The sequence below is a fragment of the Epinephelus fuscoguttatus genome, linkage group LG2, assembly GCF_011397635.1.
Source record: "Epinephelus fuscoguttatus linkage group LG2, E.fuscoguttatus.final_Chr_v1".
NCBI lineage: Eukaryota > Metazoa > Chordata > Actinopteri > Perciformes > Serranidae > Epinephelus > Epinephelus fuscoguttatus.
In genome coordinates, this window is record NC_064753.1 from 44891660 (window position 1) to 44904365 (window position 12706).

Here is a 12706-nt window from a genome sequence, read left to right on the forward strand (position 1 = left end):
TTAGATGATTCATATTGTAAACAAATGCCATGAAAAAAATGTATTCTACTAACAAGCACTGTCTGTACAGGCAGAGTGTGATTGATCTTGTGTGCAGAAGAGCTTAATTCTTGTCCAAAAACTATAAATACATCAATGACCCCACCATTACACTGGCTGAAAAGTCTCTAAAATACCATTAACACACACTGTAGTAGTTTTGAATCCGTTCTACACACATTACCAACATGCAGTGAATACTCACTAGAGCACCCTATGTGGATTAATCCACAGCTGAAAACAGTCCCTAACAAAACCAGTAGTTCAGGACTAATGGGCGAGAGGCTCTGTGCCAGTAACAGGCTCAGGAAGTCAGAAAAAACTGAGAGACGGGCTAATGCATTGTTGGTTTCGGTCTTTGTTAACAATAAGAAAATATACAGCATAACACCAGCCATGAGGGTTGGCCGATTGGATAAATGTATCGGCTATTGGCTGAGCATATCGTCAGTGATTTGTTTTTGGGAGATTTTTGTCTTTTTGTTTTGCTAATTTAATGGTCTGCCTCCAAAGAACCAGTGAGAGCCACTCCTCAGCGGGCAGCCGGCAGAGAGAGACAGCGGGGAGAGAGACAGTGGGAAGAGAGACAGCAGGGAGACAGACAGCGTGAAAAAACAGCATGTAGCGCCAGCATATTTTCACATCTAACTCATTGAATTAAGGGTTTGTTTTGACCAAATCAGAGTCTGTGATTGTTGTCAGAATGAAAAGACTAACCAACTGTGTTTTTATGTTTTATTTTGTTTGTTTCAAGTTGACTTTAGTGTGTTTTGTGACGAGTTAACAAGGCAACTAAGCTAGTGCTTCTTCAGTGAAACAGAGAAACTTGAATTCTGTCTGTCAAATCAGACATGTCAAGTATTATAAACAAGTAAATTAAGTAAGTGCATTCCTCAATAAAAAAAGTAAGGGGTTTGTGTTTCTCATACATTGATTTATTTTTATCAACAATGACCTACCAAATTTTGGTTTTCCATTTTTTTTTTTTTTACTATTCAAAATAGTACAATAAAATCTGATATTATTATAGCACTGCACGCAGCGTATTGATTCACTCAGCCCCTCATGGAGCTGCTCTCCCACCCTCTCTGTTTATGATGACAGTCGCACACCCCGCAGTGTAATGGCAGCATAAGAAAGGTATCAGACCCCCTGGCACAATCATGTTTTCTTCCTCTACAGCTGCGACAAACATTCATGACTCTAGTTAACATGCTGCGCTTGCTCTTCTTCTTCCTCTCTGTGTTTACTGGCAGTGTAGATGCTATGCCAGTTGAGTCAATGAAAGCAATCTAGCTTTGGATTATTGGCTCCATTCATTTCATTATTGGAATGATAAATAAGAATATAGTTCAATGGTGTTCATTATGCCTTCAGTTTTCAATAATCACTTTAGTTGTTCTTCCTCAGAAATGCCACTTGGTGGTGCTTGTGACGCGGAAATTTCTGCCGAAACTTGTCAAGAAGCCTAAAAAAAAAAGAGCTATGTAACACCTTAACACATGTCTGAGATAAAAGACCAACTAAAGTGAAATAAGAATATAAATTTCCCATTATCAACTGATCATTTATGGCCCAATATGTATTGTGTATCCCTGTTTAAAATGTGTATATGCCCTGTGCTTTTTAGCCTGAAGAATTTAATTTAATTTATCTTTATTTGTTGTAGAGGGACAATGTACATTAATGAACATTTTAAAAATAAAATGTAAATGCACCCAACTGTAGCCAAAAGGCTAATTTCCATTGGCAGTCCCCCTGCCAGAAGGAACACGGCTAAGTGACCTGGTTAAAAAACAACATAAGAATGTCTATCCGTCTCCTCAGATTCTGGTGAACTTCTACCAATGCACCAACTGCGAGCATCCTTACCACCTGCATCACAGTATGGTATGGCATCTGCTCTGTCTCGCACCAAAGGCTGTCCTGCACAAGCAATGTCTGTGGAGGACACGCTGCATTATCAGGGACACCTCCAACCCCAGGCACAGACTGTTTGCCCTCCTTCGCTCTGGGAAGCACTACAGGACTCTTTGTTCCAGGGCCAGAAGGCTCGGACTAACTTCTCTGGCTGAATCCAAATGTCTGGACTTGCAGACTTTGTGGGGGCGTTCCCAGGAAGTCTGAGAGTGCTGAGGGCTGTCCAAGTCCACAATTCAACCAGTCCACAAGGGGCCTTAAGCGGACTTTCTAGGGGTCTGCTTGGGGTGCAGATTTCAGGGGACGTTACTGATTAAATAACCCACAATTCATTGCAACACAGACTTGACATTGTGTTTTTTTTCTCAACTGCCAAAAAAACAACTTATGAATGTATAAAATAGTTATTGATAGTTAGGCCTAATAAAATCCTAATTGAATTGTGTGGGCCAGAAATACTTTTCAACCACATTATGATACAGAAGTATGTATCAGTATAGGCTGTAGAGGGAATGAAAATGCATTTTACTCTTGTGGCCTATCAGGGTGCTCAGTCTAATACTAAAAAAAAATTGGCTGAAACACAACAAAAGAAGGTCTTCTAATGTCAGTAATAACCAACATATTGAGTTATAGTCCTGTACTGCTTACAAACACTTCTGTTTTTGAATGTGTGTTGCATTGTATGCAGTTGTCTGAATACATTTGTGCTCAGTCACAAAAAGGCTATACGTGATAATGTGTTATCTGCAGGAACAGATGAGTAGGCACTGTTCATTAACTTATATGACATATATTAATATAACAGCGATAGTTGAATGTTTCCACAGCAACGAGTAAAGCAGTCTCAAGGGCTGTCTATCAGCCGCTCACAGTCTCTGCCCTCGCAGACTTTTTTAAAGACAGTGAATATGTCACACTACGTACAACTGAAATCCGTGAGGGCTCAGTCTACAAGTCCACTCTCTGGACTTGTAGACTGAGCCCTCACGGATTTCAGCCTTCCTCTCACCTGTCTCCTGGCTGAACTTTGCTTCAGTTACTGAGATAGTTTCCACTCCATCCGCTAAACATTTCCCCAACCCCTTGTACCCAGAAACCCCACACCCACCTTCCTCCAGTGACTGAACATTTGCACTATGATCAGGCCTGCCGTTAGGGGGGGTCAAAGGGTACGGAAGACCCTGGCCCAAAACCAAAGGGGGGCCCATGAAAAGGTCTATGGTTGACCTTTAGATTGGATCAATGACAACAACTTACTGACTTAAATCACTGACAATGTAAGTTATATGTATTTATATGATAACCAGAAACCAGAAACCAGAAAACGAAAGGAGCAGCAGAAGGGAGAGAGCAGAGAGGCAGTGGCCAAATGTCTGGCAATAAAAGTGAAGGAGCAGCAGGTATGACTGGCAGAGCTTAAGTTGGGGAGTGAGGTAGAGTCATTTTTAGCGAATAAAACCTGCTGTATCGGGCTCAGTTTTAAAGCTACAGTGAAGACACAGATGTCATATTAAACTAGTGGTCCTAAGGCTTCCATGGTACCAACTGAGTTAAGCTATCTTGTCGGAAAGAGGGCTAAATAATGCTCCAAAGCTACACTAAATTTTGGCGAAGTAAAAAGGCACAATTGCCTTTTTTCCAAACTGGTTGATATCTCTGCATACTGGGGTCCCTAGACAGTCTTGGAACTGCATAAATTGGGTACAACTGGAAAACGAGAGTTGACAGCCATATTTTCTTTTCACTATTTCAGTTCAGCACACAATTTAACCAATATTTGGTTGAAGGAGCCCTCAAGATTGAATTAATAAATGAAGAAAAAATGATCACTCCTGATTTGATTTTATAACTTAAAACCTAATTTTCTCAATCAAGTGTTTGATTTGACTTTTCTCTAATCATTCACTGGACGGCATTTTTCGGCACAGGACAAACATGACTACCTCTGCTTTACAAGTACAAATTGATACCGTTGCCCGTGGGGTGTGGATGAGGAGCCCACATTTGAAAATTGTCCCCCTGCCTGTATTACCTAACAGTTGATTTGACTATGACTGCCTCTGGCTGCTGCATCATACTTATCCATTTACTGCCACACTACTGCATTATACTGTATATGCACTCGCATATCCCCACATGTTTACACTACTGTCCACACTATACATATTCATATTTAGACCATTGGCTCTACCGGAACTGATTGACTGTGTATGCAGCTTATTAATCATACTTGTAGCTGTTTATTCTGTTCATGTTCTCACAATCTCTATTTATCATCACTTATCTGCACTATACATTTTGCCTGCTAACTGTTGATAGTGTAGCATATTCATATCTACCACTTACTGTTTATTCTACAGTCTATATTATATATCACGTTGCTATTTTACTGCTTTTGCACTTTGGTTAGATATAAGCTCATTCATTTCTCAGTACTTGTTCTCTTACTTGTGTAATGACAATAAAGCTGAATCTGATTTAACATCATCATTCAGTGTAATCACTGCATATGTGGTTACTGCTACTGAAAAAGTGAGTTAAAAACCATAATATATGCTGCAGTTTGACTCCTGCCAAGTAAGTTCAGGTGTGTTTCTATAGCAACATTTCATACGAATGCATTTCAAAGTATTTATCAGCCATTTTATGCTTACCTGTTTCTCTGTGGCCTCTTGACCCGCATCTTGGCAGCCGTTGCTGGTGCCACACAAAGACGACATCTCCTGCGAGAGAAAGCCATTGACCACATTTAGAGACAATTCACAATGCCAAGAGAAGACATAAGGGAAATGGTTGCAGTAACATTGATCTTAGTGTCATGTGGGACAGACTTAGTGCTCTTAGGTCACAATGAAACAGCATTCTGTCAGCGTCTTACTTCCTTATTCTGATTCATTCTCCACTGAAATTAGATAGTGTTGAGATAACACAGGGGTGAATTAGTGAGAACTGATTTACAGTTCTCACTAATTCCTCTCCTTCCTTCTCCTCCCACACGTCAGTTAGGGAGAAGCCGCGGATTCCTTTGATGGAGGAGCACATAGGCAGCGCTGCTCAAAAAATCTCAGATGCCACTATTGATTTGAATTTCTATTTATACGAACGACTACACAATGGAGAAGCCCTTAAAGCTATGGCGTTTTTTAACAAGATTTCTACCAATATGAGAAAATAAAAATGTGGAATTGATTGTTGGAAAAAGGCAAATGAGGTAACAGGGTCGATTTTCATATTGTTGTGATTATGGTGTCGGTTCAAACAAACCATGGAAGATTTAAAATGCCTAAATAAAAACAAATCAAACAAGGACATAAAGTGAAATACCATTCACACTGTCATGTATTTTTTATGTTTGCATTTACTTAAAATTTAACAAAAACACACAACATTAAGACAGTTTAGTTTTTTGTCTTTCACAACCAAATTAATTGTTTTTCGTCGCGACATGAAATCAAATCACAACACAGAAAACAAAGTGAAAAGGTAGGCTGCATTGTCTTTCACTATTGTCCAGTACAGAGAAACCTAGGCCTCACCAACACTAAATGCACAGCCCTGAGACATGGGTTAAGTAGAGCAGCAGAACACCGTTTTCACAGTACACAGTGTTTACTGATAAACAGTACAGTTTGAGTGAGAAGGACTTTAGAGACAGTTTTATTATCCTGGGATGATCCATCCTCGAGGGCAGCCAATGGAATTACTTCAGGGCGTGTTCAAGGCAAAACCTTCTGTTGTCTTCCTTCCCAGGATATCAAAACCTCACTTCCTGTGGGCTAACTGGCTGCATGGACACTTGTACTGACTCTACATTTAGTCACATTTGTTGTTTGTATAGCTTCCTGCAGCACAATCCATCCCTTGAAACAAACACCCAAAGGCACCCTACTGGCAGAATGCTCAGTAAATGTTGACAGCTACCTTGTGTTAGCTTACAGTAAACACTGACTTGTTTAATGGAGGAGTATAAGCTAATGTTATTGTTAATGGATATCTGCAAGCTAGATAGCTCCAACTGCCTGAAGGGCTGAATGCGAGACTCAGGGATGGATGAATTTTGCAGTGCATAATGTTACTTTTGATCGTCAACTTTGTTCTGACGACACAGCAAAGTGACATATTTTTTTTAAAAAGCCTCTAAAAAAATGATGAGTGTCCTTTTGTACCTGTAAGTTAATGGTTTTATTTTAATGTGGAATGGAAAATCCAGGCCACGAAGGAAACAATCCATTTGGTAATTAAAGACAAAAAGATAAATAATTGATGTTTTTCATGCCATTTTTATAGTGTTGATGCATACATAAAAAGGGATGTATATTGAATTCACTTAATGTCTTTGTTGGACTGTATTTTCTTTAAGTCTTTTAATCTTTCATTGGCACAGTTCTTAAGCTCTTGGCCTGCTGATCGGACAAAACAAGCAATCTGAAGGAGTGACCTTGGGCTTTGGTAAACTGTGAATGGCATTTTCACTATTACCTGACATTTTATAGACCAAACTATTACGCTGTGTTGTCATGGAATCAGGAAACAAAAGCCCTTTTTAGATAGGAATTGTGCAAATTTGCAGGAAAGCCCAGTGAGTCTTCTTTCAGCATTGGCAGTATAAAAACAAATCGGGGAGTGCGGCAAAATGCTGCCTACCTACTTTTACAGAATGTGCCTTTTTTGGAGCAATGGGTGGCGTGAGCAAGTAACAAAACACGTAGCTCAGCGTGTGACGTAAACAGTGACGGACTCCAAGGGAAGCCACGGCTGGTCAGTCCTTCGGCGATTCTCTCATAAGTCAGACTGTACCTCTCCGTTCCCATCGTTTGACATTTAATGGCCTCTTCGTTTGTGAGAACAAGATAGGCGCGCAATTCTTTGTCTCCCTTGTAGCTCATCTTTACAGTGTCTGTCAGGTTTGCGTTTGCCTCTTGCTACTAGCTGCTCATTCCTGCTATCACCTGTTTCCTGTTTATCCACTGCCAGTGGGTCGCACGTGCGGCGTCATCAACAGCCCCTCCTGTGGCGCCTCGTTCTTTTTAATCCAAAAAGGTTCCGCCAATATGACTACCCTACGAGGCAGAAAATTGGGAACCTTGGATCAACTCGTCAATCGGCTGTGTGTCAACGCTTGCAGCTTGCCGGGAAAACGGCCCAACATTCGCCGAAAATCTGGCAGTGTAAAAGGGGCTAAAGAATGGATTAAAATATATCAAATAAAATGATTTAGTGTTAATTATTTTATGTAACTTTCAAGTAATGTCCAGTAGCCTAATTGTTGACATTGCCTCGGTTTTCTCCTTGTGTAAAGGAGCTGTGTAACATCTGGCTGTAAATTTTTTCGTGGATGACAGCAACCGTCTATCTCGTGCCTGTTCCCATGTGAACGCAGCATCAACTGAGAAAATAATAAGCAGATTAATTAATAATTGAAGCAAGTGTTGGCTTCAGTTGCCCTAAAAATCAAATTCAGTTAAAACTAAGCCTATATGATGACTAATTCATCCACCTCCATTGAGCACAGTTTGCATTTCACCACAAATATTTAATAATACAAATGATAATATATAACATATACAGACAGCTCTAATGAGAAGCCACTTTTTACTTTTTGGTCATGACTTGTGGAGGAAGTTTTGTACAGCTGAAGCCTGTTTCCTGCTAAAATCTCTGTTCTAGCTACTCTGGAAACACTAGCTTACATGTCAGCACACATACTTGGATGAAAGCAACACTTAGTCATTTAAGTAAGACTATGCAAATTTGTGTTGCAACGAAGGACTACAACAGGTCATTATGCTTACTTAAGTTGGCTCTATGTTTCAGAGTGTGTGTTTATTAGTGAAACCATCTGCTGTTGTCTTTGGTGTCATCTGACTGAGGGAGAACATACGGTTAGATGCTTTAGTTAGCCAAGTTATTAGTCTGCACGTCACAGTTTATGACTTATTTATTCAATATGAGTTGCCACTTGCCCCTGGGGAAAAAACGTTAAATCTTACTTAATGACCAAGTAGTCACCTTGGGGCTTTAGGAACCTATGAAAGACATTTTTCACCATTTCCTGACATTTCATAGATCAAACGATTCATCAAGAAAATGACAGGCCGATTTAATTGATGATGAAAATAATCGTTAGTTGCAGCCCTTGAAATTAATGAAAAAGAATGATATGTTACTTTCATCATTCATTTCTTCATGTCGAAAATATTAAGTTTTAAAATCAACATTTCCAAATCACAACTCCGAGGAGCATTGCTCTGATAAAAAGCTTTTTTTTAGTTTTTTGGTTTTGACTTGTTGAGTGTGTTTACAGTAGCACGTCTTGTTTTCTACAATGGAAGCCTGCTATTAAACTCTCATGTGACTGCTCTGACAATACTGTGTACATGTCAGCACACATCATGCTGGGATGAGTAAGCATGTGTCACTAAAGACTGACTAATGAAAAAAATTCACTGCCAAGTAAGACCACATCAGGTCATGTCATATCATTAAATGATCCTTTGTTTCAAGTTGTGTGTTAATCTGTGAAATCACCTGATGTAGTCTTGGTGCTGAGTTGGAATGACAACTTAATGTTATATAGTACAACCAACATCTGTGATTAGACCCAAGATGCGGCATTCAGGTCAATAAATAGGCAAATTTGTTAGTTATCGTTTGTTTATTTTATTCCTTTGTAGACAAATGCCATATGGTACATGTGCACACATAGGCAGTCACAATGAGTGCATTGTTTTAGGTATAACAAAGGAAAAATAAATTACAGGTGTTCAGGATATTTAACAAGACATACTGGTAATTAGTATAGTAATAATAATAATAATAATAATAATAATAATGATAATAAGTAATTAAAAACAAATGCACCGTTCTGAAAAATAACCCATGTGGCCATTGTAGTATGCACGTTGTTTGACTGAAGTACAACATATGGCCAGATGTTTCAGTTAGTTTGTTAATTTATTGACTCTCTCTGGTAGCAGCTTATACAAATCAATTACAGACAATAATATGATGAGGCAAACTTCATTATAAATGTACACGATCACTTTGTGATTTACTTTAGGAGAGCAAAGTTTACACTACCTCACAGATGTTTTGTACCAAGTCCAGCTCTAATGTGAAGCCATTTTTCACTTATTAGTCATAACCTGTTCTGGGTGTTTCCCCAATTCTTGTTTAATACAATGACGCCAAATCAAACTCCATTGAAGCTTTTGTAGAAATACTGTGCATGTCAGCACGCATAATAGCTAAATAAGCAATCCTGTGTCACTAAAGACTGAACTACTGTGTGCAGATTTTTTTATCATTTAATTCAATTTTCTCGGTTTCGGGTTGTGTGTTAAACGTGAAATCACCTGCTGTAGTCTTGGTGCTGGGTTAGGATGAAATCTTAATGTTACATAACCAACTTGCATCTTTAAGTGTGTGTAAGATACACATATACAAGTTCAATAAACAGTCAATGTTACAAACATGTAACATTAAACTTTTAAAGCCGTAACATTGTTATTTGTAAATCTTATTCCTTTATAGACAACTGCCAATGTTGAGAAACTTTTTATTTTCTATTCTCTAGTTCTTTAATGAACCGCTTTTAAATGCCCTTATAGTATGTTTCTTCTTCGCCTTGTCTCGATGCTTTTGAGGTTTCATGTAGATCACTTTGAATTGCTTTGTTGCTGAAATGTGCTATATAAAATGTTTTCTTATAAAAAAAATGCTATAGGTTACAGATTATGAGCTACCCTGTTGAAAATGTACTAAGTAAAGTAAATATTTTAATCACTTCACCAACGTAATATAACTTATTTCATTTAATTACGTTTGGATTACTTAAAAAAAGTTATTAATTGGACAATAACGTTGAAAAATGTCATAAAATAGCATGTCAGCATGGCGCAAAGCAACAGAATGAATGTTATATTCTACATTCAAACAGTTACTGTAAAATATATTTGGATGTAACTCCTTTGAAATGACCAACATTTTGGTCAGTAACTATAATTCAATTGCATATTTCCCCAGTAACTGACTACATGCATATTTATTCTGGAATTTAATGTAACTAGTTACTCTCCAACATTTACAACTGCCATATGGTACATGTGGCAAACATACAGGCATTTGCAATGACTTTTTCGACTTGCAGTGTAGCTTACATTAAATAACCCAATTGAAATACAACGTTTATATCTTATGTCGTTGACTGAGAGAGAACATATGGCTAGTTAGAAGTTTTAGCTAGCTTAGTACTCACACTAAGTTTGAGAAGTCATTCGCTCCCTAGCATGTTAAACCTGTCGTACCAAACGGACAGTCAGCATTTATTAACAGTACTGTTGCCTCGTTTTTTGTAGCATTAAAAGTTTAAATTGTTACCTGACAAAAGATGATAAAACTGAAGTTGAGTTCTGTGGAGCGTGTGCTAACGGAGCCTCATTAACATCAAGTAGCCAGAGCTGTGTCTCGTCTGCAGCCGTTACTTTGACAACAGGTTAAGTTTGCAAACTCACTGTGTTGCGGCGTGAACACGGCAGTTTAACCACAACTTATAAAACCAGTAACACATGTGCAAAGACCAGAACTTCTTACCGTACGTGTGTTGTGAAGTCTGTGGGTGAAACTTACGAAGCTAAAACAGCTAGCGTTTGGTATTTAACTGCTAGCGTGACGTCATCAGTGTGCGACATGCAAACAGGATGCACTGCCGGATGTGTCTGTTAAATTTGTCTCTCGGAAACGTTTCGCCTCAGGATATTTGTATTTTTAATATAATGTCTTTTTTTATACCAGCTCTATCCATACTGTACATCTCATACAGATACATAATCTGTGGTGGAACTCTGTTAAAATACTGTTACAAATAAAAGTCCTGTATTCAAAAAGTTACTCAAGTAAAAGCACAGAAGTATTTGTAACACATGGTACTGTAAGACAAACAGTACAGCAGCTACTTATTGTGGAGAATGAGCCGTGACAGTGTTATTATTATATTCAGTAAGCAGCACTTAAATGTTGTAGTTGGTCGAGGTTGAGCTTTTGATGGCTTTACAGGCATCAGTTCTTATAGAATTTTGTATGTAAAATCTCAACCTGAAAACGAACCCACAAGTATATCTGGTAAATAGGTCAGTGGAGTTAAAAGTAAAATTTAAGATAATTGAGTAAAGTACTATGCCTGAAACTGACAAGTAGGTCCAGGGGCGTAGCACCAAATTCTGGGGCCTGTCCATATGCAGTCTCTGTGGGCCCTCCGCCCTTTCTCTCTGATCCATGTCTCTCTTATATTTGTTTCGTTTTATTTACAAAGTCAGTTCTCTTTATTTTTTTTTTATTTACAAAGTCAGTTCTCTTTATTTTTTTTTTTATTTACAAATTCAGTTCTCTTTATTTTTATGTTTTTTATTTTATTTACAGAGTCAGTTCTCTTTAACTCATTTTATTTTATTTTATTTACAGAGTCAGTTCTTTTTCTTGCCCTTTATTTCCTTTCCTCTGGGAAAGACGTGACAAACCATCTTGCATCTTTAAGCGGTGACGGAGAGGGAGACAGAGAGTTTCCAATGTTTGTTTGCTTTTTACACAAGGTTAAGTCTTACAAGTCTAGCTATGGCACCAATTACTTTAAAATAAAAAAAAAGCAACAAAACAAAACCAAATTTTTTGGCTTTTTTAGGGCCTCCCTCCCATTGGGGCCCTGGGTAATCAGTCCCCTCACCACAACGCCACTGGGTAGGCCTACAATACCTGGATAAATGTAGATAGCCTAGTTACTTTCTACAGTGTGTATGTTTTTGTTTGTTTTTTCCATTCATTCATTTGTTTTGTACATGTTGCATATCAGGCTACATATCACCGACCATCCCCTCGATCTGGACATTCATTCATCTTAAATATGCACTTTGCTACTGTTTGTACCATCTGGTTTGATACTAAACTGTTTGTTGTAGGCCACTTAATAAAACTGAATCTAATTAAATCTGATCTTTATCTTTACTCTTACTGTAAAACCACCCACCCATTCCATAAGCATGTTCCATTTTCTCTGAGTGCATGTCAAATGTGTCTTATAGATACCTTATTCTCAATGTTCAACATTTAACCTCTGTACCCTGTGTTATGACCTAATGATCCTCCGTGCTCAAGGGATTTAACTGCCAATCTTTCAATTAGTGGACGACCCACTTTACCTGCTGAGCCACAGGAGCCACCATATTGAACAAGAGTTAGGCTAATAATTCCCATTTCCTAATAACATCATATCACCACAGTGCATCTCTGTCCATTGATACCAATATCTATCAAGCCATAAATAAACTTTATGGTCAAATAAGCCAATAATTTTTGGCCAAGTATGTTGACAGACACGAGGAAATTTTCCCCCAGTTGTCAGCAGCTCTTAATATGTGTAAATGCAGTGCAGACTACAAATGTAAATGAAGATAATATGCATGTGCAGCTAAACAGATCATTATCACATAGCCTACAGGCAAGATCTGTATAACAAACATACAGGTCATACTGTTAAGGTATACAGCATATACATAGCATTGGTACAGTGCAAGATAGGGCAGAAATGCTGGATAAACATTCACATGATTTCTCATTAACATGGGCTAAATGGTTCTAAATGTTGTAAACAATAGAGCCCTCCGTTCCCCTTTGTTTCCTTAATCCACCTCGATGGTGAGCCCATATAGAAATCAAATATATAAACATGCTGTTCATGTCTTTGGTCATGAAC

The 12706-nt window shown here is 38.3% G+C and overlaps 1 protein-coding gene across 3 annotated transcripts in view; it reads right to left on the reverse strand.

Moving 5' to 3' along the window:
- LOC125879898 (APAF1 interacting protein) overlaps positions 1 to 12706 on the reverse strand; it is a 36519-nt gene that overhangs the window by 13429 nt on the left and 10384 nt on the right. The window contains exons 1-2 of one of the 3 annotated variants that reach the window (XM_049562051.1): positions 10555 to 10665; positions 4617 to 4685 (exon numbers count right to left, since the gene is read on the reverse strand). In XM_049562051.1, the coding sequence (XP_049418008.1) occupies positions 4617 to 4682 (66 nt within the window). In that variant the 5' untranslated portion in view covers positions 4683 to 4685; positions 10555 to 10665. Of the gene's footprint in view, positions 1 to 4616; positions 4686 to 10554; positions 10666 to 12706 lie in introns of those variants that run through there. The other 2 variants (XM_049562060.1, XM_049562069.1) reach the window with 2 other exon arrangements.